Source organism: Epinephelus fuscoguttatus, linkage group LG20 (genome assembly GCF_011397635.1).
Source record: "Epinephelus fuscoguttatus linkage group LG20, E.fuscoguttatus.final_Chr_v1".
Classification (NCBI taxonomy): domain Eukaryota; kingdom Metazoa; phylum Chordata; class Actinopteri; order Perciformes; family Serranidae; genus Epinephelus; species Epinephelus fuscoguttatus.
This window is the reverse complement of record NC_064771.1, coordinates 1,047,992-1,073,885: the sequence shown is the minus strand read 5'-3', so window position 1 is coordinate 1,073,885 and position 25,894 is coordinate 1,047,992. Positions and strand designations below refer to the sequence as shown.

Below are 25,894 nucleotides of genomic sequence, written 5' to 3'. Positions count from 1 at the left end.
TAACCTTTCAGCTAGCGGCTGAGCCACAGCTGACTTACCTCAGAAAACTACAACAGTGCAGGTACTTCTACACATCTATATATCCTGTGATATATATGTTATGTATCTGTTATCACTGTGTAACTTTTTTTGTACAGTAGTACACAATATATGAATGTTTCCATCAGCCACACTGTAGTTTTATGTCACAGTTTGCTGGAGCTGGGTGTTAGATTATAAGGCTGTGTTGGAGCTGTAAGTGTAGTGCTGGGCAGTTTACTGGTTCATCAGGCAGGTACTGATACCTTTTTCGACGACTCAATCCACTCCGAGTCAAATGTGTTTGATGCTATCAAGATTAGATCATCTTGAGCCATCGTTTTAATTTTGACCGCAAGGAAGTTAAGGAACTCATCCTCAACAATAACTTGGTCATCAACAGTCTTACAAATCGTGGGTTTTAGTCGAGGCCGATGGTGAAAGCCAGGAGTTGCCACACCACGACACACACCGTCGGCCATCTTTGTTTGTTGGCCATCAAGATAGATAGTTGCTGGAGTTCGTCATTAAACAGGAAAATGTGCTACAACAATAAGATGCTACATGAACTGGGAGAGGGGAGTTCTAACAACTGCATCCCCTTCTCACTAATACTTATGACTTTGGAACAAAACAAATTATAGCCCACACTAACTCTGATGCTAATAATGGCATTAAAATGTTTTTAGAAGTATCTTATGTAGTCCTGACAGTTGAATAAGTCACTGTGGACCTATATAAAAACCCTGTCATGCAAAAAAGAAAAAAAGGAAAAAATTGATGATTTACCATGAAACTGCCAGAATCTTAAAAATATGACATACAATTTTGGTCATACTGCCCAGCACCATATCAGTGTTTTTTTGTGATTTTTGTTGGTTTAGGAGCTCTACAGTATGACACTGTAAGTCATTAAATATATAAGCACACACAGATTAGTAATGATGGAAAACCCAGTGATATGTCAAACACAGTTTGTTCATGGGTTCTCCCATCACGCGTCTGTAGATTGGCTTATTTTTGCATAGAAAGGTGGAGTAGTGACTAAGGTCAGTGTTTTAGAGGTGGAGGACAAACCAGCTGTGGATCTGGTTTGGTTTACCTAAAGGAGAAGGGGGAGGAGGCCTACACGTCCTCAGCAGCCCTGACTGTCACAGGGCATGTCTCGACTCACAGACTGAGGACAGAAGTGGGAAAACACACCAGCAAGTGTGTGTTAGACTATTGTGCACTTTGATTTGCATCACAATCCCATGTCCCAAGCATTGATGGAGTCACAAAATGGAAAAATAAAATGAAGGCTAGCAGCAGTGACGGACTGGCCATCTGGCATTTGGGCAAATAAGGAAAAAATAAAATAAAATAAAATAAATTAAAAAAATAAATAAATAAATCTTCTCTTGGTGGCCCAAAACATTTTTAACGGCCACAATATATGTATAAGTAGTAGCCTAAATATAATTTTAAATAAATATGAGTGAAATGGGGCTACCAGTAATATAAAGTGTTTTTGGTCATCAAGCATTTTCTCGCAATCATTGAGTGATGACATTTGACATCTGACAAGTGACAAATGAATAATGGGTAATGCACTCAACGTCAACGACAACAACTTCATAACAAGAAAAGAAAATGGATCGAGGCTCTAAAAGACGGGTGGAGAAGGGTGGAGTGGAGAAAAAGAGATAAAAAAAGGAAAGCTCTGCTTGCAGACAGTGAAAAGTATGCGAAAATATCTGATTTATCTATAAAAACGTGTTTACCCGGCGGTGGCAGCGACGGACCGAGCACCTCTGCAGCAAGTGCAGCTACCAGTATGGCATCTGCCTCAGCTAGCATGGTTAGCATTAGCTCAGAGGATGAAGTTCAGCTGGACGTAGCAGCAGAGGAGGTAGCGAAGGCAGTAGGAGGACTGAGCGGAGATGCCAGTGAAGTGGCGGCAGAGGAGGCATCAGCAGGCGGAGGACCGAGCGGGGCAGCCACTGGTAAAGTGGCGGCAGAGGAGGCAGCAGCAGATGGAGGACCGAGCGGGGCAGCCGCCGGTAAAGTGGCAGCAGAGGAGGCAGCAGCAGGCAGAGAACCGAGCGGAGATGCCAGTGAAGTGGCGGCAGAGGAGGCAGCAGCAGGTGGAGAACCGAGCGGGGCAGCTGCCGGTAAAGTAGCGGCAGAGGAGGCAGCAGCAGGTGGAGAACCGAGCAGGGCAGCCGGTGAAGTGGCGGCAGAGGAAGCAGCAGCAGGCGGAGGACCGAGCGGAGCAGCCGGTAACGTGGTCCAGGGGGATGTGGACTATGAGTATTTCAAACGGCCCAATTTCAACACACTTTAACTGTTTTTCAAGTACCATCCGCATCAGCCTTCTGACACACAAGAATCCATAAAGAAATCATACAAACACAAAGATGGATCCCAAAGGAAATGGTTGAGCTATAATTCTGAAAAACAGTCATTATTTTTGTGCAGTTTGCTTGGCGTTTTCCAGAAAGACGGACCTTTTCATTGAAGGATGTAAAGATTGGAGGCACATACACCAGAGGCTAAACGAGCATGAAAACACCATTTTTCATATGGAATGTGCAAAAGCATACTTTTCATGACTTAGTAAGACAGACATCCCAAATCTGCTTGATTCTAATCAAATGTCAGCTCGACGTGAACAAGTGCGCAAGAGGCGCAAAGTCCTTGAACGTGTGGTAGATGTGACAAAGCTGATAGGCAAATGTGCACTCAGTTATAGGGAAGTAAAAATGAGGCTGCTCACTCATTAGCAGACACGTCTGTAGATCACGGGAATTTTCTTGAAATTCTTCTGCTTCTGAGCAAATATGACAGCTGTTTACAGCAGCACCTTCAAGAATGCATCCAAAAAAGCAAATCAGGCACTGGCAAAAGAAGAGGCTCATTAGTGATATTAATGTCAAAAACCACTGTAAATTCAGTTGTGGAGTCTATCCGGCTACTCATCAAAGAAACAATTGCTACGGATGTAATCCAGGCTGGGATGTATTCTGTACAAATAGATACAACTCAGTATATTACAACAAAAGATCAATGCAGTGTTGTGGTCTGCTATGCAACAGACACCAGCATTCATGAGAAGCTGCTGGCAGTTGTTGAATGCAAATCATCAGCAGGGCAGGACTTTGTTAAACTGCTCAAGGAGACTTTGGCCTCTTGCAAAATCGATGTGAAAAACTGCATAGGAAATTCAAGTGATGGAGCTGCAAATATGCAGGGGCAATATAGGGGTTTTTCTGCCTGGCTGTCAAAGGAAGTCCCAACCCAAGTACACATATGGTGTTACGCCCATGTTCTTAACCTAGTCATGTCTGACACCTAGTCATGTCTGATAGCGGCAGCATCATTATTTGGGTTGGTTAATGAGATCGCAGTGTTTCTTCGTGACTTGTATCAGAGAATGAATGTTTGGGAAGATGTGAGTCAGGACCCCCATCACTGAAGGATTTCACTGATTGGTGAAACGAGATGGTCTTCAAAGGATGCTGCATTAAAGAAGATCTTTGGATCTTTTGCCGAGCCAGAAAATGCTCTGTATGTGGACCTAGTTGAAACACTGTCCAAGATTCAAGACAATCCACAGTTTAAACCAGCTGTGCGTGTAAAAGCGCAGGCCTTCATTGAGTCGCTGCTTAAATACGAGACAGTTTTGACTGCACAGGTGTTCCTGCGTATTTTCACACTGACGTCGCCTTTGTCAAAGTACCTCCAAACAAACACCATGGATATCTTGGCTGCCCATTGCATGGTAACACAGGAAACTGAAAAACCATGTCAGCGACTTTGACACAGTGAAAGAAGCGACAGACATTTTTGTGAAATGGGCCTATGGTAGATTCCAAAATGTGGAATCTGAAATGGAAGTGCAGGCTGCACTTCCACCAAAACGCACAAAGAAGAAAAAAACAATGCCAGGAGAGTCTGCTGATGCAGAGAACACAGCAATAAACTCACTGATGGCTTACAGGATCAATGTTCACAACATCATTCTTGATACAGCCTCTGAGTGTATGCATCGCTGCTTCCTGCAGCATGGGAAACTTTATGTTGACTTGGCATGTCTAGATCCTCGTCATTTTCCAGTTATAAATTCAAATGGACTTCCACAAAATGCACTTCAGGACATTAGTAAATGCCTCATTGCTTTTGATGAAGATGCAACAGTCGAAAATCTGCAGTCTGAGTTGTGCAACCTGGCCATCCACTGGGACACTCTGAAAAAGTCCCCTCTCAGTGAATACACAACCAGAGTGTCACAGTCTCTTATCTCTGAGGAAGAAGAGGGCACTCAGATGGAGCAAGAAGAAGAAGAAATTGATCTGGTGAGCAAAAGATGCACAGTGCTGTGTGTTGCTACTTCCTCCTCCAGCAGCTGAAGTTGTTTACGCATGCATACCACAAAATACAGCTGGCCTATAAATTTTTGTTGACCCTCTCCTGCACACAAGTGGCATGTGAAAGAAGCTTCTCAACATTGAAGTTTATAAAGAATCGTCTCAGGAGCAGAATGGGACAGGACCATTTGGAGGCTTTCATGCTGATGGCAACAGAAAAGGACATCCTCATGAAGCTGGACTCAGATGACGTAATCGACAGAGTGGCAGAGAAGAGCAAACTCCTTCACAGCCTGCTAACTACTTAAAGGTAAGACATAATAATAATAATAATAATAATAAATAATAAATAATAATAACTTAATTTGTATAGCACCTTTCAAAACGGAGTTACAACATGCTTAACAATAAAAACAATTAGTACATAAAACAATAAAACATCAAATAATTTAAAAACAGTTACAATAATTAATTACCATCAATTAAGAAAAGACCATACGAAAAATGTGAGTAAGAAGACATTTAAAAGAAGACACTGAGAGACACATATTTATATTTATACTCTAGCTGTGCAGTGCTCTTGTCATGTTTTGGTGAAGCTACTGTAATATGCATTGTGGCTGCTGTAACATTTATCATGGCTTATAACACATGGGGTCCTTCTTGTTTCTGTTGTAACTAGTGCTTTTGATAGAGCTACTGAAATGTGCATTGTGGCTGTGCAGTGCTCTTTTCATGTTTTGGTGAAGCTATTGTAATATGCATTGTGGCTGCTGTAACATTTATCATGGCTTATAACACATGGGGTCCTTCTTGTTTCTGTTGTAACTAGTGTTTTTGATAGAGCTATTGAAATGTGCACTGTGGCTGTGCAGTGCTCTTTTCATGTTTTGGTGAAGCTATTGTAATATGCATTGTGGTTGGTGTAAGATTTATGTTTCTGTTGTTATAATTTGGTTGTGCTGTCTTCTGTCCAAGAGGGGGCACCTATGGTTAATGGTGGAAATAGGCTAAACCTTAAGGATGAATTTGTGTGGTGTTTCAGATTTTCGTGTTTTGGTAGACAAAGAGCTAGTATTATTAACTGAGGTTATTAGTCTGGCCTTTGAACGTGCCTGAATTTATGGGGGTTCTGCTGCTGCCTTATTATCTTGTGTGCTGTGCATTGTTGTCTACTGTACCAGTGCGATTGTAGTGAGTTGATTACGTGGTGTGTGTTCTGAATTTTTGCATTCTCATCATATGGTTAGCTTTCCACATGCTCCCATGCAAGCCACAAATCAATTTTATCATTCATAATGACTGTGTCTGTATATCTCCTCTTCTACTGTGCATCAAGGCAGTGAGTGAGTGTGTGAGTTTCTGTGGTAGTTGTGGAACAGTCTGTGTCTCTGTGGCGCTCTGAAACGTTCCGCCAATGGTAGGGTTTTTTTATGTTAGTATGTGTAAAATCATCAATCATAGTATCTAGGAATATGTGGGAGGGGGGATATGAGACAGCACGCCTGTTCTTTCACAAATAAGGAACTGATGATCTGAAATGACGTAAAAATACATATTTTTTGTAAAATAATATGAAAATTTTTCACCCCCGGCCGGCCGATGTGCCGCCATGGGGCCTCTGTGTCAAAAATGCCAGGGCCTCTTTTTGGTCCCAGTCCGTCACTGGCTAGCAGGAACAATGCTAATAATGATGCAACAGCGAGCATGCAGTCCTGCATGCAACTTTGCAGGTGACCAGTAGATGGCAGTAAGTCCTTTGAAACTGCTTCTCAGCCTTTGTGTGGTAGGAGACTTCTAATGCGAGACAGAACTGCTCTGTCACTTCTGAATGTGTTGATGACACAAAGGGTGATGCAGTTCCAAGACAACCCTAGTAACACCACTGGGATGAGGATTGATTTTACTCTTCACTGGCCACTAAACAGGAAACCCACCTTTGACCTCATGGTGCGCTCTGAGCGTTTGGTTGCAGCAGCTGCCAGCTTGAGGATGTCAGGGTTGCTTTTGGACTTCATGATATCTAGGAAGGAAAATGTGTTTGAATAAAGGGAAACTAGAGACAAAGAGTCTAGTCCTCAGGTGCACTCAGTGTTAATTTAGTTGACACACAATGGGCCTCACACAAAAACCACCAGATTCATTCTTAATTGGCACAAATTAGTTAGTTTACACTTACATCATCATCTACGTGTCATTTGTTTGGGCAATCACATTATGCCTACTACAGTTTATATTTTGGATGTCAAAAACAACCCCTCGCATGCCTTCCTACTGTTCGACCTACAGTCACGCAGTTCAGAGGATGAGATCCAGCGTATGTTTCACATGTGCAGATTCGGGAGGAGACCAGCAGTGGTGAGAAATGCCTTTGTAGCTCTCCTAGCCAACTGCTACTCGCTTTAAATATTAGTCCTCTTCTGTGTTTTGGTACAGTTGGTTTTCACACCAGATGTGAACTGTACCTGAGTACACATGGACTCAAGACCATCTTTTCACATGGACCTGGGCATGGATTGCTAGGCATGGATCAATGTACCATGCCTGGTTACATTAAAAACCCACTGGACTTTTTGGTCAAGTATACTCTGATCCAAGCCTGGCTCCTTGACGTGAGCACCTCCTTAGCCACAAACAGAACTTCCGAGTGGTCCGTACCACTCATACCAGATGTGTACCCCACAGTCTGCCTTTCACCACGGGAAAAAACTTTTTGAATTAAATATTAGAACACATTGGGATAGTGCACCCAAAAATGAAAATTCAGCCATTATCTACTCACCCATATGCCGATGGAGGCTCAGGTGAAGTTTTAGAGTCCTCACAACACTTGCAGAGATCCAAGGGGAGGGGGGGTAGCAACACAAGTCCGCGTTCACTTGAGACCAGCGAAAGCATGTGAACACACATGAACGCAGTGCCCATGTCTCACAGTCTTGTGCAAGTGCACACAAGTGAGTATGGTGTACAGAGAGGCAGTTAGAGCTACAGGCCACAATGAGGCTAAAAACAGATTTCAAATGACGTTTTTCCAAACACCTTTTTACAGACTCTAAAACATCACCTGAGCCTCCATCGGCATATGGGTGAGAAGATAATGGCAGAATTACCATTTTTGGGTGCACTATCCGTTTAGGACGCCAACTATGAACTGCAATCTTCTCTTTGTTGTACCCTTTCTTCCTCATTGCCTGTCCCCTCTTAATTACTATCTAATGAAGGCATAAAATGCCCCTAAAACAAACTAGAATTACCGTCTTGCGGTTGTATGCCTCCATGCACCAGTCAAGTTTCTCTCATAGTTACAGCTCTTACAGTACTATGCCTGTGAAAACATGGATGGTTCACACACATCTCCTCCTGGCAGCACAGAAGATCTATAAAATTAGCACAGCTTCTAGGTGGACACCCAAGGTTAGTGTCACCAATTCAGTATCGGATCAAATGTAACCTATTCTGTTCCTGAGATATGATGTGGGGTAATGGCCAGAAAAGTGTTTCTGCAGAACATTATGATGTTACAGGGAAGCTGATCGTTGACCATTTGGATATAAAATGTTATAACTTCATTATTTTATCCTATTTGACATTTGTGTTAAGATTTGTCATAATTAGTGTAAGAATTCTTCTTATAGCAAAAAACATGTTTTGTGAGGTCACACTGACCTTGACCTCTGACCACCAAAATCCAATCAGTTTATTTTTCAGTAAAAGTGGATGTTTGTGTCAAATTTGAAGAAATTCCCTTGAGGTGTTCTTGAGATAATGCATTCATGAGAATGAGACATATTCAAGGTCACAGTGACTTTGACATTTGACCACCAAAATCGAATCAGTTCATCATTAAGTCCAAGTTAATGCTTGTGTCATATTTGAAAAAAATCCCTTAAGGTGTACTTGAGATATCATGTTCACAAAAATGAGACAGACAAGGTCCCAGTGACCTTGACCTTTGACCTATGACCATCAAAATCTATTTAGTTCATCGTTGAGTCCAAGGGGATGTTTGTGCCAAATTTGAAGAAATTCTCTCAAGGCATTCTTGAGATATGTACGTACAGACTTATGTATCGCCGATGTGGAGGCATAAAAAAACAAACTATTCATAATGCCTTAGGGCCGTAATAGACTTGCAGCTTGATCGATCGAAAGTACGCATGCACAATGCACCGTGTCTATGTATATACTTGCTGCAGCACTACACAGCCAAAACACACAATACTTTATTGGGGCAGACAACAATATAACCCAGAAATCGGGTAGTGCATGCCAGGTGCTGTAAACAAACATGGATGCCCTTGATATGCTTGATGAGGAAGAAGAACGATGTCACTATGTAACGGCGTGGAAACATCAGAGATGCGGGTAGTTCCGCACCAGATCTGTCAGCCTCTCTTCAAAAGTTTCCGCCATTGGTCCGACAGCGACTCCGTCTGGTCTGATCTCATGGTCACCATGTTCATTCCCACAAGTGCCTCTAGCGGTCATGCCGATATTGCATCTCAAGCACGCGTCACGGTACCTCGCGCTGAGATGTGCGGCCGAGGCATTAAACGAACGCAGATCACGCATGGCAGCCATGATGCGGTCGTATTCACGTTGTTTGCAGCAGTTGGCCTTAATATGAACGAATCTGGAGTTTAAATATACTGCAGACCGAAATCAACTATAATAAACATAAATGACTAAAATAAGCTTGATGTAAAGTTTATATTCTGTTCAGCGTATCATCAAAATGTCTTTCTGAAAGTCCCTGTCCATCCCATTATTCTCCAGTCCACTTCCTTGATTGCAATCGAAGTCATGGACCAATTTGCTTTTTAAAGATTTAAAAAAAAAAAAAAAAAAAAATCTAATTTCTATTTGTTTAGGCTCCTTTAATACAACAACTGACACTGCTAATTTGGTCTTGAAGCTCTGTTGTGTGAAAGCCTTCTTTTTACTTGTGATCTTGTTTTGGATAAGAGTGCAAAATAGTTCTTGCACAAGGCCCACTGTGATTCTTTTGTTTCATACCATATCCTCCTCGCTCCACCTCCTCCAGCGACGGCTCCCCAAGTGCATCATGAGCCAGCTGCAGCTGGTCTCTGAGCCGGCCCAGATCCCGCTCCGCTTTGGCCTTCACAATGCTCAGCTCTGTGTAGATGTCCTTGTACTTATCTGTTGCATATTTCTTGTCCTGTAACACATTGTTTTGGTGGTTCAGATAAAGTGTATTCATGTTTTCTCTCACCTATGAATTCATGGATGTCCCCAATGATATGTGCTTTCTAAACAGAAAAAACAGCATACTCTTTGGGCAGCTTGGAGTTCGTCTTTCAAGGAATTGATTTCCTGCTTTAGGTACTGGACCTCTGACTCCTTCACCCTCAGCATCACCTGGAAAAATGCAGTGAAATAATTCAAGGAGATAAAACATGAAGAAAGCTGTAAGACCCTGCCTGAGGAGTATCAGCTTCTATTTCAAACCTTACCAGTACAGACCTTATATTATGAGAGCTTTTACATACAGGACTTGATGCACATGTTTAGAGGCCGTTTACACGTTGCCGGCTATTTTCATAAACGGACATTCCACCGTCTCCGTTTTCAAAAAGATCTTCGTCGGCTGCCTATAACTCTGTTTATCTCCGTTTATCTCAGTTTACATGCAAACGCGCAACCGGAGTTTTCCAAAATCTCCACTCTGGCCGGAGTTTTTAGAAAGACTCGTTTTCAGAGGAGAAATCTACGTTTGCGTGTAAACGAAGGGCACAAACGAAGGAAGATGTCTCCGTTTATCAAAATCACTGTGTACGTGTAAATGGCCTCTTAGATTTAATTGCTTTGTTTGAAGGGATTTCTTGGTTGGCTGTGATGATCCCTGTGTCATCTAGGGGTGTGTCTGCTGTGAGAGTGTCTCAGGCCGTCTCTCCCAAGCTGCCTTGATTGCAACTCAGTGCACCTGGGCCCGGTGCACTGAAGCTGATAAAAGCTGTGCTCACTCATTCACTCACCCTCTGCTTCTTCCTACAGGCAACCACTCTGGTCTGGTTTGGTAATATTTTAGTTTCTTTGCTTTGATGCACTCTCCAACACTTACACATACACACTCTCCCACATCCATCATTCAGTACTCACACATAGTACTGATATCACTGACATTCACACTCCATATGTTATTCTTATTTAGTTATTTGCTAATTTGGTCTAATTTGGTTTGATTTGCTTCCAATAAAATATCTTTTGTTAACCGTTCATCATGGTGTGTCTCTCTTTTGTTATGGCCACTTGAGCCGGGTCGTAACACCTTACTTCTAACTCGTAGATCTCTTTTCCTTGTATTGTGGCATTTGTGTCTCCTACTCCATCCTCGGATGTCATGGAGCGCATCTTGGTGATCTCTGCTGCCAGACGGTTGTTCAGCTCCTAAAAAGTGCCATAAAGAAGAAGCTTAGAACAGAACACTGTCTCAAAACATTGTCCCAGAGGACACAGAACATTTTTCAGTGGTGGAGTCAACGTGATATGCCGGTATATGTCATATACCCGCTAAGAAAGCTCAGGGATTTCCATAAACCCACTTAAAAATATGAAAGGATACAAAACAACAAAGAGTTTTGACAGAACTTCATCTATCCCAGTATATGTAACAGATCATATTATTCATATGACATGAGCAATAATTTTGGTATGATGCAATTACAACTCAATACAATATTACCTCATAATCATATAGAGCAGATTTCACTGAAAACAAAAAATATATACAGCATGTCATGATACATATCAATATAAACATAAAACAGTATGACCTGATAACCGACTGAAAATCACTTCAGTTTCCAAAGAATTTTCAGAATTCATCCATGTATTCCTCTGGCATAAGACCATCAACAAATATCTGTAAACATGAACTCTCTCCCATATCCCAAAAACCAGAGTGCTAAAACCAAACTCATGTTGTCATCAGTTAAAAAGTGTGGAGCTGCTCCATAGACAGACCAATGACCAAAGATGTTTTAGATGACACTGAGAGCAGCCAGGGGAATGTCTCAGGACATTTTCTGTTTCACAACTGAGAACACTACAAAAAAATAAAGAAACACTTTGTGGGTCCACAAAATTAGGCTCCCATCCATTGTCTTTGGAGCTGTTCAGAACTCACATGTTTGAATATTACACTAAAACTTATATTAAACGCTGAGTCCTTTTTACTAGCAAGCTGTGACTACTCATTTTGACAAATAAATGCAGGGGTAGTTTATAACCTGGATTACAAAAAAGTTGCCAATAAAAACAGAATGCAGTGATTTGTCAATCCTTTTTGACCTTTTATCAATTGAATACAGTACAAAGACAAGTTATTTAATGTTTAAACTGATTTTTGTAAATCTACACTCATGTGTAGCCTGTAACACATTCCACAAAAGGAGACAGGAGCAACAAAATACTGGGAAAGTTGTGGAATGCTAAAAAAACACCTGAAACATTCCACAGGTAAACAGGTGACTAGGGCCTAGTCCACACGGACCCGTGTACTTATGAAACCGTGTATTATTCTATGCGATTTGGCTGTTTGGCCACACGCAACTGCACTTTTGGGCCCCCGAAACCGCGTTTCTTTGAAACCAGAGTCCAGGGTGAAGTTTTTGGAAGACTCTGGTGCCAGCGGTTGCGTGTAGATAGGATAACTGCAGTATTTTATTACCTGTCTCCACTGTTTGACGTCAGAGCGACGGTAAAAAGCTCTTTTCTAAAAGTTTACCTACTACTAAAATCCCACATCCTGTGTTTAATACAATGTATCTTAACTATATTTACAATTAAGCTTGATTCTGCACTCTGCCCGTATGTGAATTTTTACCATTGCTATGGCAACAAGTGACAGCTGACGTTAGAGTTAGTTAGCTTAGCTCAATCGTCCGACAAACAATAACCAAGCCCCAACCTCCGGGGGAGACGAGTGAGACCAATGCAGAAGTGCCAAAAACTGCAGTTCACTGACTGTCCACTTGAGGCTGGCTCCGGAAGTGAGTCAATTCCCATAGACCCCCATGTTAAAATGCCCAACTTTAGAGCAGAAATAAACATGTTTACAGCCTGGTACAAAAAATGGTTTTGGTCTCTATAGTTAAGTTCCCCTTTCATGACAACTCTTCCATTTAAATGTTATTAAGGTTTGAAATTGCGCATAATTAAGGGCGTGGTCACTTTGACTGACAGGTCGCACCATCACGGGTGGCTAACTAGCATGCTAACTAGCCGCTGGCTCTGCTGCAAAGCTGAGCCTCGACTCGGCCGTCTGCTCGGCGTCATCTCAGCCAATTCGTGCCCATGTTCAAGGCATTGAACCTGTACTCTCAGCCGTGTGTGCGCCTTTCGGATAATTTTTCAGGCAAATATTGGAGTAATATGGCTTGCTGTTCGACTAATTATACCAACAGACCGTCCAAGAAGTCTGTGCTCCAGGTTTTTCGGTAAGTGAAATTCTGAAATTCTGAAATTCTAGTATTATCTTATTTATGTTTATATGTTAGCACTAATTAGCGGTCATCATCTAGCTTGTCAGCAGCGTGTATCGGTGTTTGCGGTCACCACCTAGCTTATCAGCTTATTATTATATTATTAAGTCTTTATTTAATACATGTAAAATCACGTTGATACCGGAGGTCTCATTTTCAAATGCGACCTGTATCACAGCAGCAACATCCACATCAAGTTACAGAGCCACAGACAATACGATACAACACAAGCTTAGCTCGTTAACTAGCTAATCAGCCAGCTAACATTTAGCCTTCGAGCAAGACGCCAGTCCAGGGATGCATCGAAGTCAGAGCCTGACAGAGAAGTATTAGGATTTAGGCATTTAGGGGGAGAATATTTTGAACAAAAGGCTGAGGCTGTGTGAGGTTTGAAAATAAAGGTCCACCACGTTAGTTAGCTAACGTGTTGCAATGTTAACGTTGTCATATGAGCAGTGTAACGTAACATTAAGGCTATACTTGTGTATTTAAATTAAAAAGTGGCGAACTGTGTGAAATTACAATAAGGTGTGTAACGTGATTGAAAAAAAACTAATGTGACATTTGACTGTCACATATAAAATATTAAGAAGACTAGTGTATGATATAGGCCTGTGCTTAAACAACAATAGATAATGCACAGACAGAATATGAGGACTGTGATGGCCACCACATTTTTGTTTTGCTAAAATAAATTGATTATGATCTGTTAAACATTGAAGTAAGTTAAGTTGTATTGTTTGCATGTAAAGGTGTCTGTAAAGTAGGTAGCTAACACATATATTACTTTTAATATCTATTTGTCTGTGTAAAGTTTTCCTCTAGGTGACCCAGACAGACTGGACCAGTGGACACAACACGAGGAGACAGAACTGGACTCCAAACAAGACTTCCCATCTGTGCAGTGAACACTTTGAGAGTCATCACTTCAGCACTGACTCCAGGATAAAGACACCTTTTTTATACAGTACCTCACAAAGAGTCAAGAAACTTATTAGTTTAAAATGATGAATTATTGTCCATAATACATTTAAATGCATTACATAAATTACTAATTGTCATACATTACTAAGTACTTGATTAGGGCACAGCTTGCTCCTCCATTTGATTCCTGATAAGGTGAAATTACTGACACACCAGTGCAGTTTAGTGTTCCCCTGATGCAAAAGGCCAAATGAAGATTTTATTAATCAAGGAACATGACATGTATTTACCGACTTTAACATTTTAGTGCCTTTTATGCAAAGACCCTTTATCAAAGTGAGAACTACTACCTTTTCCCCACACACAGTCTGTGAAGAACCAATAGAAAAAATATTCTCATAATGAGACAGCTGAACATAGCATGATTCCACAGTGGCAGTGAGCTTTGAGAACAGTTCAGTTTCCTTTTGATAGCAGCAATTATTTTAATGTGGATGAATTGCATACTGTACATTCATACTCCACTTGTCTTGATAGTACAGTTAAATTTAAAATCACATTCAAATATAAAGTTGAATATCTACAGAACTTAAACACAAAACTATTTTATGAATGACAGCCACTTACTCAGCAATAAGATCATTTTGGTGGTGAGTGGGCTTTTAACCAAGACAGGCTGTAGTCAATGTTTTCTACCTGTGTTTTTAACCTATTATCTTTCTCTCATGTAGGACACTTGTGGAAAGTTACAACGCCTCGGCCAATGTGATATTTACTCCACAGTAAAGAGGTTGTTTCACAAGAAATTAAGATTTTGCAAATTATGACACTGGGTCCTAATCCATAGGTTTTATAATTACTGTTATAAATCTTTTCATTTATTTCATGTGTACTTTTTGTAACATTTTAACAAAATATAATAGTTATTAATGGCATCTTAATGTTTTCATTTATGTCTTAACATTTACCCAAGTTTGCATTTATCTTAGCAGAATGTAAAAAAAAAAGAAAATGAAAAGCTGATGTTATGTGCTGGTTTTGTTTGATCATTTCTTTAAGACAAATGAAGAAATTTCACTGAGAAACTCTTCTCCTTTTGTGAAAAACAAGGAAATATCTGCACATTGAATAGTTTTAAGTCCCGTAGGAGGTATTATTTATTTGTGACGTTGTGACATATGAGAAGGTTCTGTGGGTATTGCTCGGTATTGAGACTTATATAGTGAGGCTAAAAAAAACCAGCAACACATAATTGGCTGATTATCTTTCTGCTTGCCTCACTATAAAAACGTCACAGTACCTTTGCCTGCGGAAGACCCTCTCAGAGTTGGCAACATAGCGAACAAGTGATACCTCCTTGGGGGCTTCAAAACTATTGTGTCCAGCTAATTCTTTGTTTTTCACTTTGAGCCCTTTTATCCAGTCACATTCTTCTGTGTTAAAACTAGACTTCTAACAGAGCAGCAAACAAAGGTTACTCTCCAAAATCTTCTCAGGCTCTGCTGCTGGGTGTAAGGTGCTTAGTTATCTTCAAGTACAAAGTTAAAATAATCAGGCCCACACAGAAATGGACAGCTTAATTTTTTGTCAGTGACAATGTTAAACATTAATGCTTAATGTTTTATCTGTAGTATATGATTTGTTTGTCCTTTCAATTGACAGTCAGATTTGATTGTGAAATACAACATTCAGTCAGTAACAAAGACAAAAGGAGTGCAAATATATATAGAATTTATTGAAATTTTAAACAAGTTATAGATGAATATCAAAACTCAACATTAGCCATGACAGCCTGGGCTATGATCAGGCCTAACAAAATGTGTCCTAAAGGCCAAATTCAAAAGCAGTGACACTGCCAACAGTAAGCAGTTCATCATGCGTTTGGAGGTGGTCTTTAAGACAATTAACTAATTTACTTAAAAACATATAATTTCCCCTAGGTGTGAGATGAATGTGTTTGATGTGAGGGTGCTCAATTATGGCACCATTTAAACTATGAACAAATGTAGCCATAACACACATTTCCTGGTCTTATCAATCTTTGCTGGATTGCCACCGGCCTCCCACCTGCATCTTTGGGCCAATGAAGAAACTATTATCTTAATGCCAGGATGCTGGAGGTGAAGCTGGTGCAGGTCCTCCTTCATCATGCTGACCAGCTTCTTGACACTGCTGACCTTCCCCATGTCACTGCCGCCACAGTGGATGATGAGGACATCTGGTGCTGCTCTTCCTCGCAGGGAGTGCGAAAAGAAGGAGAGAAGGCCTCCCCACTGCAGTCAGCCAAACCAGCAGACACGGACGCCCGGCATGCTGAGGGTACTTCCCAAGGTCTCTGCAGCTCTCTGGACACCACGCCGGACATAGCTGTCACCAATGATCCACGCTGTGTATATGAAAGTAAAATGAGTGTAATAAATTATTAGCGTTATATATTTTAAAAAAGTTAAAGCGTTTTTTTTAAGATAACAGCTGAATCATTGTTTCAAAGTTTGTTGTATAACGTTAGTTTCAGCTAAACTCAACTTACCTCAAGTTTCGTGAGGGAGCTGGCACCAAGGGAGCAGCCAACACCACAGGGCTAGCGTAGCGCAAAGTAGCGTAGCTTCTTAGCCTCGTAGCTTCTTAGCCTAGCTTGTTAGCCTTAGCTAACTTAGCAGCGCCGAGCGAGGTGGGCGTGTTTAGGCAGCCAGGCTTCCTTTGGCCCACCTCTTTGCCCATTTTTGATTGTCCGGGAGTTGGGCGGAGTCAGGCACTGCCAAGATGGCGACGTCCAGAGCGGAGTATTTTGAGCTTCAAATCCACTCTTCAGAAACGGACGGATGACGTCACGGTGACTACGTCCATTATTTTATACAGTCTATGACAATAACCCATAAAATTATAATTCAACATATTTAAACAAAATCAACAACAGCTACCAACAGTTACAGTCCTTGCAACCTTAGCTAATTAGTTGTCACAGGTTAAATTGTCAAAATTAAATTAATAACAGTTTAAATCCCCGAGGAACTACGCTAGCATTAGTGACGGTTGCATTCACTCATATGCAGTTACCTTATGTTACAGTTCCCTCAAACAATATCACAAAGCACAATACAAGCTATATAAACAAATTATCTATTAAGGGTACACTACTAAAATCTGAAGGTACTTAGGTGACATTTACCCCCCTGAAAGAATAAATGAAAACAAACGGTGATTTTGCTGGTCTTTAGTGGCTTTACTCTAAGTCTAACTGCCAATTGAAGAACGCAGCGCAAACCAACCGTTTATATAACCAGATTTGCTCTCGTGCCTTTACTCAAATCAGTTATGCTTTACATTGAATGGGGGGTATCTGTATGGTATCTGTAAAGACACAAAATCAATATCATATGCTTAAAATAATGTCACAACTGAGTGGGCAGATACACATAAATACCCTGTATGTCACACTAACTTTATTTGTGAGCGTCCTATCTACTCTCTCTGGATGGCATATCCAGCTGCTCGACCCAACGACCAACGAAGGAGGATGCTCCTGTTGCTAGCTACCCCAACTACACTACCACACAAGCAGCGACGGGCCTGCCAACGGAGGTTCTGGATCAGGCCGGGTCAGACCTCCGTTGGCAGGCCCATCACTGCTTTCATGGTAGTGTAGTTGGTAGTGTAGGTGCCACTGCTGTTGAATTAGGTCATGCAATTTTTGTGGATCGGGTTGTTTTTATTTTCCGCACTTCCCTATTCCGGTATTGACTCTGAATTCTGATTGGTTAAAATTACCTTTCTGTTAGAAGTTACATCGCCACCTACTGCTGTGTCATGTGTATTATGCAGAGGTGGGTAGTAACTAGTTACATTTACTTGAGTAACTTTTTGGATAAATTGTACTTTTCAGAGTAGTTTTAATGCAAAATATTTTTTTTACTTTTTCTTGAGTTATATTGTTTTAAAGCAACAATACTCTTACTTGAGTACAATATTTGGCTACTCTACCCACCTCTGAGTACATAATTACATATATTTATATATATGTACAGTATATATAAGAATATATTTGTGTTTCATGTGCCTTGATTTATGTTATGTTTGTAAAGATTTAATTTATTTTTGTTTTAGTTAAAGGGGTATCGTTTAAAATACATGAATTTGCAGATTATTATTTTTGATTGATTGATTACGTTCATGTTCTTATTTTACAAATAAATCAGACGTTACTCAACAGTTACTCAGTACTTGAGAAATGCTCAGTTGTTCACAAGCAAGGATGGTCACTTTGTGGAAAACTGTGTAGGCAAACAGTCCAACAGTTTAGGAACAACTGACTACCAACAATCCGTAATATCATCAAATGGTTCAAAGAATCTGGAGAACTCTGCACAAAAGGGGCAGGGCTGAAAATCAATATTGAATACCCATGACCTTTGACCCCTTAGACTGCAGTGCATTAAGTTTTGGAGCAACATATGCTGCCGTCCAGACCATGTCTTTTTCAGGGATGTCCCTGCTTATTCCAACAACACAATACCAGGCCACAACCTGCACATAGTACAACAGCGTGGCTTCATAGTAAAAGAGTGCAGGTACCAGACTGACCTGCCTGCAGTCCAGACATGACTCCCACTGAACATGTGTGGGACATTATGGAGCGCTAAATACTGCAATGGAAGTCCCGGACTGTTGAGCAACTGAAGTCATATATTAAGCACGAATGGAGGAAATTTCACTTTCAGAACTTCAACACTCAGTGTCCTCAGTTCCCAAAAACTTTTGTTAAAAGAAAAAGTGAACTAGGTGAACTTGAACTAGTTCTAAGCAGCTTAGATCAAGCATAAAAATAAAGGTTTAAACTTTTGTCATCATGGAAATGCTACACCTCATTTTCTCAGTTAGGTTCTCCACAATGCAGTTGTTCACTTCATTTTAATGAAACCATTAACACCAAAGCATAATTCATTCAGATTTACTAGCATGGTAAAAAAGAGAGAAAAAAATGTAAAAGTAAGTAAAAGTATACCCACTCCAATAACCTGAACTACACCACTTAAATATTTGTACACAGCTGTGTTGTGTGTATCAATTATCATAATTATAGTGTGTAACTCCACCTGGTTGTGTGCATTGAGCTCCTGGTTCTCTCTCTGGCACTGCCTGAGGGCCTGCCTCTCGGCCTCCAGTGCCTGGGCCAGGTGGGCGTTTTCCAGGCACTTCTGGGAATACTGCTCCGACAACACCTCAATCTCCCGCTGAAATGAACACAGCTCCTCCCTGAAACGTAACACAGTACCACACTGAGAAATTCTGATACAACCAGTTTGGGGTGAGGAGTAAAATGGTGAAAATACAGTTAGATGTTCAGGCTCTGGTTTAGTTAACCTGTTCTGACAAGTCTGAGGTCAGAGCAAAGTTTAAGATGGAATGAGGTTAGTGCTGGGTGATAAAGCCAAAACTCAACATCACAGTATTTTTCTAACTTTCGATGTTATCACAGTATTGACAGTATATTGTTTTATTAATGGAAAAAATAATAAAACTAAGTTTTCTGACTCCAGGATATTCCAGCAAGTCCGTATTAGTGTTTTGAAAAGCTTTCTTGTATATTTTGACATGCAGCTATGACTAACACAAAGCTGAATCATAATAGGAACAAAAATACTGTATCAAAACTATCATTTTATTCTACAGTGATGTTTCCTTTGTTAAATAAAACATTTCTACATAGCTCCTACAATCACCTTTCTTACATCCATAGGTGTAGTGCTGCAGGAGTGCACCACAATGACACTAAACCACTTTTTTCTAAGTGTTTTGAATTCATTTACTTTGTGACAATCATCACTGAAGTGTGTGTCATGCAAAAGAGACAATTACACAAATAGTCAGTCATCATATTAACATTTAAGGTGTTTATTGATTGATAACATCAAGTAACGGAGTCATTGAATGACACATGAGAAAACATTCAAACTTGTAAGTTGCCAGTAGCTAGGCTACAACATATCATGATGTTTGGCTGACTGTCATGTAATATGGTATTTTCAAAATGATGACTCTGTCTAACATTTGATCATGTGCCCAGTCATAGTTGACTAATGTATGTAAACCTGCCACAGGAGGAACAGTGGTTACATAACCTTTGAAACGAGCCACAACTGTGCACATCATAGGTCTGTGAGTCAACAGATAGTTTATTTCATTGAGCTGACAGTTCCTTGGGAAGACTCAGTGGAGGAAGCCTATGAAGGAAAAAAGCTTAGGTATGCAGACTTAGGAGCAGAAGCTGAGCAGCGAAGTTGGAAAACTAGGATTTGTCCATTGGAAGTGGGGTGTAGGGGATTCATAGACATCATACAACTTCTTAAACTGAAGAAGCTGTATGATGTCCTGAACAGTTAAGTTGGTGTGTCTCCATTTTGGTGAAGAGTGATATAACGTCATATCACTTCACCAAAACACCAGTACAAGCAACAATACAGATCATTCAGAACCGGCTCCAAACAGACAGAACACTCAGGAGACGCACCAACTTAACTGTTCAGGATATCATACAACTTCTTCAGTTCACTGCCACATCAACTTATTTCCGGTTCAGAAACACAATATATAGAAGGAAGGATTTGCCATGGGGGACCCACTTTCTGCCGTCATGTGCGTTTCTTTTTATAGAGGATCTGGAAGAAAAGGCCATAACATCGGCACCGGAGGAATACAGACCCACACTGTGGAAATGCTATGTGGACGACATTTTGGAAAAAATAAAAGTAGGACACACTCAAAAACTCACGGACCATTTAAACCCCATAGACACCACCAGGAACATCAAATTCACACACGAGGAGGAAACAGAACAATCCATACCCTTTCTGGACATCAAAATTCACCACACAGACGATGGAGACATCAAAATAAAAATATTTACTATGGATATCAGAACAAAACCCACAACACACAAATTATCAGCGGTCAGAACGCTTTATGAACGCGCAGCAATAACAACAGACCCGGAAGACAGAGGACAGGAGGAAAAGCACATACAGGACGCACTAAAACATTCCAGTATCCACAATGGGCAATAGAGAAAGGCGCAGGACAGGTAAAAAAGAAAGAAACCACACAGCGGGAGAAAAAGAAGCACACAAACAAAACAGAATACAGAGGAGTGGTGACGCTACTGTATGTCAGAGGGGTCACTGAACGCATTCAAAGAACAATGAGGAAACACAACATAAACACACCGGTCAAACCACACACAAAACTACGACAAATTCTGGTACACCCAAAAGATAAGATCGAACAAAACAATAAATAAATGCAATGCCATACGAGATACCATGCCAATCATGCAATAAAAGATACATCGGGGAGACAGGGAGGAGCTTCAGCACACGTAAAAAAAGAACATCAAAAGGAATGTGAGGAGACGAAAATAAGACAAACAAGATCAATAAAAGAAAAGGCCCAACAAGGAACCTACAAATCAGCCATAACAGATCACTGCAAAAGAGAAAACCATTTTATGGACTGGGACAAGGCCAGAATCATACACACCGAGGACAACAAATACCAGTGCTGGATCAGGGAGGCTACTGAAATAAGGCAGTGGGGCCCAGGGACGATGAACAGGGACGAGGGTGCATAAATGCTCTCCCACATCTGGAGCAGCGTCCTGGAGAGGCGGCAGATGGACAGCAGGTGGCGTGATTGTCCTGTCAAAACTGATAGGATGGTCACGCCTCCCTAATATCAGCTGATTGACAGAAAAGCTGATCACAACCACCACCAAGTGACACTTCTGAGGAAGGTGGAAGTTTCCGCTGAAACATGTCAAGGTATGTAACATCCTAAAACTTCCTAACAATTATCATAAATGCTTGTTTGCCACAGAGCTTATTTTCTGCAATAATCCAAAATCCAGTGGAAAAATCCCATAGGCTTTTCAGCAAGGGGAACCAGGGTTACCCTAACTACCCCATCAGCCTACAGAAAAACTTAATATCTGGAATACTCTACTGGATTTTTGCTCGCAGTACTTTTGTTGCACTTGCAGTGGCGTGGTTAGTGTGGTTGTCTTCGGTTCCTGAGCAGGGCAGTGAAGCACCATGTGCCATAGATAACAAGACTCTCAAACTGAGCTGAAATGGGCAGGGCTCAGGCTTGGCTCTTGCACACATGGGAGCTCAGTAGAGTGGAGGAGAGTAAAAACAGCAGTGTGACAGCTGACTTAAAAAGGATTGGATCAGGCTCTATATAGCTCAATATAGCCGATCAGTTAAAAAATGCCTTGGTTGGCCCCGATACTGATCTTTGAGATATGATTGAGCTATCCCTAGGTGAAAAAAAAAAAATCTGTAATGGTGTCACCTCAAACATTTTGCATTTTTGTGCTGCTATTTCTCACAACTGTCCTCAAGCCAAACCATTCTCTACATACTGTTTATTTAGCTCTGTTTGAGAGGAGTGCTTCAGAACAGCTCATCTGTTTTTTGCACTACATGGAAGAATCCAAGTGGTCAAAGAAATTGTACACCCAACATCAAATCAGTGTTTCCTTGTACTATTTTGTTGAAGTGGTTTAATAGTAACTTTTGCAGGATATGAATAGTAACAATTTCTGCTGTCTTTCTGTTAGTTTGTATTGTACCCAACTGTCCAGCCAGGAAACTGAGCTGCTGTTGCTTTCTTCGATAACATCATGCTGAACTCTCTGTGGAAGTTTCACTCTGGTTCTATGCAACGGACGTAAAATTATGGATAGAGATGAGGCTGCTTGCACACTGTTAAATTAAACTATGTAAAAGTATGATATAACATTGGGTCACCTGTTAGCTTGTCCCTCAGGTGATACAGCAAAGGAACCATTAATGAGCAAAATAACATTAATCTTATAATGTAGTTTAGGATTTTGTTGCATTCAGAGCATCTGGGACCCAAACGTTTCTAAGAGAACTGATATATTAGACTTGGTGCCTCATAACAGGATAGTGCCTGAAAACTTAACAAACATGAATGCCTCTCATCTGCTTAAGTGTGATGTTCAATGTCATTTAACTCAAATTTAATGGATACAGAGCTAAATTGTTAGTGCACAGTATTTTTAACCCTTACATGACAAACTAGAGCTGGCGATATTACGACTACATACAACATATATCGATATATTTTCAAGCATGATATGGATTTAGACAATACCATTTATATCGATATGGGGTCAAGTTGCGTTACACAATGCAGTTCTTCTGAAAAGCCATACCAGTGTGCATTACTCCTCTCTCACACTCTCTGCACAGCTCTGCTCCACTCACTCACTCACTCACTCACTCACTCACTCACTCACTCACTCACTGAAGTTCTCCAGCAACACTCAGAGAGACACAGAGCTGCTACTCTGTTTAATCTGTCTGTTAATTAGTCTACAGTGTGACATCTGTCTATATGTTGAACATGCTATGCTAAATCAGTCTGTGAGATGAATGAAATAAGCGCAGTGACAAAGATGCAATCCAGCGCTGCGCTGCGCTGCATGTGTGGGGGACAGAGCTGCTTTGTTTGCAAGTGTTTGTTTGCGAGTGTTTGTTTGCTAGTTTGAGTGTGAGGTGGATCAAAGTGCATCGCTGTTCTTCTTGGTAGTTCTAGGCTAATGTGTGACATTGAGACAGTGCATGGATGCAGGCGACAGTGTTTAAAAAATTCAGCAACAACACAGACATTTCATATACAAGATGCATATGACGAAGACAAAGTGTCTCTTGCTCCTTCCCTCCCTCTGCCTCACTGCTGGTGCTCTGTGCATTAATAAGATTAATAACCTAAATAAATAAAGATTATTTATATCATTTTGCAGTGCTAGATTCATTTGACAGGCCATGACAAATGACTTTTTAACTCCCCCACAAAGAGTTTTAACTGTTTCAAACCTACTTGATACTTTCATACTCATGTTGTATTTTTGAGTCCTGTGCTGCAAACCTTTAAACCTTGCAGCTCCAGTGCTATGTGCTAAAAGTTGACGTACAGTCCTGCTATTTATTAGGGACCTCGGCCTGAAAGGGCGAGGACCCTCTTGTTCTTGTAGCGTTTATTAGGGACCTCGGCCTGAAAGGGCGAGGACCCTATTGTTTTTGTAGCGTTTTTTATTAGGGACCTCGGCCTGAAAGGGCGAGGACCCTATTGTTTTTGTAGCGTTTTTAGGGACCTCGGCCTGAAAGGGCGAGGACCCTCTTGTTCTTGTAGTGTTTATTATTATTATTATTATTATTATTATTATTGTTTCTTTCTTTCTTTCAGCGTACGCGACTTTAAACTGGAATTTGACCCCCTAAACATGCTCAAAAACTCACCAAAATTGGCACGCATGTCAGGACTGGCGAAAAATTTTATAACATGAAAAAATTAATCTGAAAAGTGCCAAAATGGGCTCTCTAGCGCCACCTATCAGTCTAGACCACTAAAATGGCCGCTGCAGCCAGTAGGAACGTCGTAGGAAGATCAAACCAAAACAGCCGTGTTCGTCTCATCAAGACCTACAAATCACGCACTCGCACCTTTGACCTAAATCCAACAGGAAGTGAGCTATTTCCTTTCAAAGTAAGATTTTTCCGAAAAAAAAAAGAAATTCCTTTAAAAAACATCTCCTCCTACACCGTTTATCGTATCGGCTTCAAACTCGCACAGATTATTGTTCAATGTGTCCTTATCAATTATTGTGCGTAACTTTTTCAATCCTCGACTGGTTTGGATGTTATGGCGCGTTTCAGGTGATGTGCGCCAAAACCTCCTGACGATTTGTTGTGCCACCTAGACACACTAAAATGCCCGGTGCGACGGGTAGGAACCACTTAGAAAGACCAAACCAAAACTGTCTCGTTCGTCTCATAAAGACCTACAAATGTCGCGCTGCAACCCCTGACCTAACTCCAACAGGAAGTGCGCTGTCGGTCTTTGAATGTAAGATGGCATTTTTCACAAATTCTGTCGATCAAAAATTATTTGCTCCTACACCGTTTATCATAACTGCTTCAAACTTGCACAACTTACAGCTCTACCCCTGCTGAACATTACTTGTGAAGGACTTTGTCATAACTTGAACGGTTTGGATTTTAGAAGCGTTAGAAGTTGCAGGACACAACTCCTCATGATGATCTCTGGAAGAAAAGATGAGGGCCAACACACTGTAAACTTGTGATTAAGGTGACATTTTTCAGTCCATAGACATACAAGCTTTATATGTTTGCGTTCAGAACAAATTTATCTATCTGGTGATGTTTTCAGATTGAAGATGGGACCACGGTTTGGCATCTGGAAGGATTTGTTTGAGAAAGTTTCAAGCCATTCTGCTCTGTGTGTCAGCTGCATGCAGTCCTTAATTAGCATAACAAAGGCTTCACTCTGACAGTCTGTGTGTCAGAGTGAAGTGTGTATGTGTGTGGTCACACACACATGAGGTTTTAAATTACTTTAAAAATGACCTTAAAAGTATTTCCATGTATTTTATCAATTTTATGTCTCTGAACCCAAGAGACTGACCTGGAGGGTTGCAGTAAATCACCTCATTTCAAGTACAAGTCAGTAACAGTGTTACAAAGATCAGGAAAGAATATACATCTTTGAGGAAATGTTACATTCAACAACACAGTAGTCTCATCAAACACCTTTCTTTTGATGTAATTGACAGAAAAATTAAATGTAGTCTTTTTGATGCATACAACATTATGTATACTGAGTGCAATCTGTAACTCCCTCTGCCAAAAACAGGAAGTATGTAAACATGTGAGATATGTCAAAATGTCAGCAAACACTCTCTCTCTCCCTCCCTGTCCCCCCATCTCTCTGTCTCGTGTCCTGTTACTGCATGTCACTAACTCGGCCATCCTGCATGTCAGTAACTCGGCCTCTTCTTCAGAGCCTTTGTGCTCCAGTGTCTCGCAGGTTGACTTCTATCACAGCGGTGCCTGGATAGTGTGATGTGTGAGGAATTTTCGAAATATAAGCTCACAATACCTTCAAAAGCACCCTTTACATGTGACATTGAGCTTGACAATGATTGCATACATTAGTTGTATACCCAAGCTTTTAACAGATGAAGAGGTTTAAAATTATTGTAAAATAACCATAAAT

At 40.8% G+C, this 25,894-nt stretch overlaps 1 protein-coding gene across 6 annotated transcripts in view; it reads right to left on the bottom strand.

Annotated features, from left to right (window-relative positions):
- The window catches only part of LOC125880983 (myosin phosphatase Rho interacting protein), a 164,615-nt gene that overhangs the window by 1,003 nt on the left and 137,718 nt on the right, over nucleotides 1–25,894 (bottom strand). For 5 of the 6 annotated variants that reach the window (XM_049563858.1, XM_049563856.1, XM_049563861.1 and 2 more), the window contains 5 exons: nucleotides 18,889–19,048; nucleotides 10,662–10,775; nucleotides 9,660–9,746; nucleotides 9,384–9,546; nucleotides 6,305–6,390 (listed from right to left, as the gene is read on the bottom strand). In XM_049563858.1, coding sequence (XP_049419815.1) covers nucleotides 6,305–6,390; nucleotides 9,384–9,546; nucleotides 9,660–9,746; nucleotides 10,662–10,775; nucleotides 18,889–19,048 — 610 coding nt within the window. Of the gene's footprint in view, nucleotides 1–1,120; nucleotides 1,196–6,304; nucleotides 6,391–9,383; nucleotides 9,547–9,659; nucleotides 9,747–10,661; nucleotides 10,776–18,888; nucleotides 19,049–25,894 lie in introns of all 6 variants that reach the window. The other variant, XM_049563857.1, reaches the window with a different exon arrangement.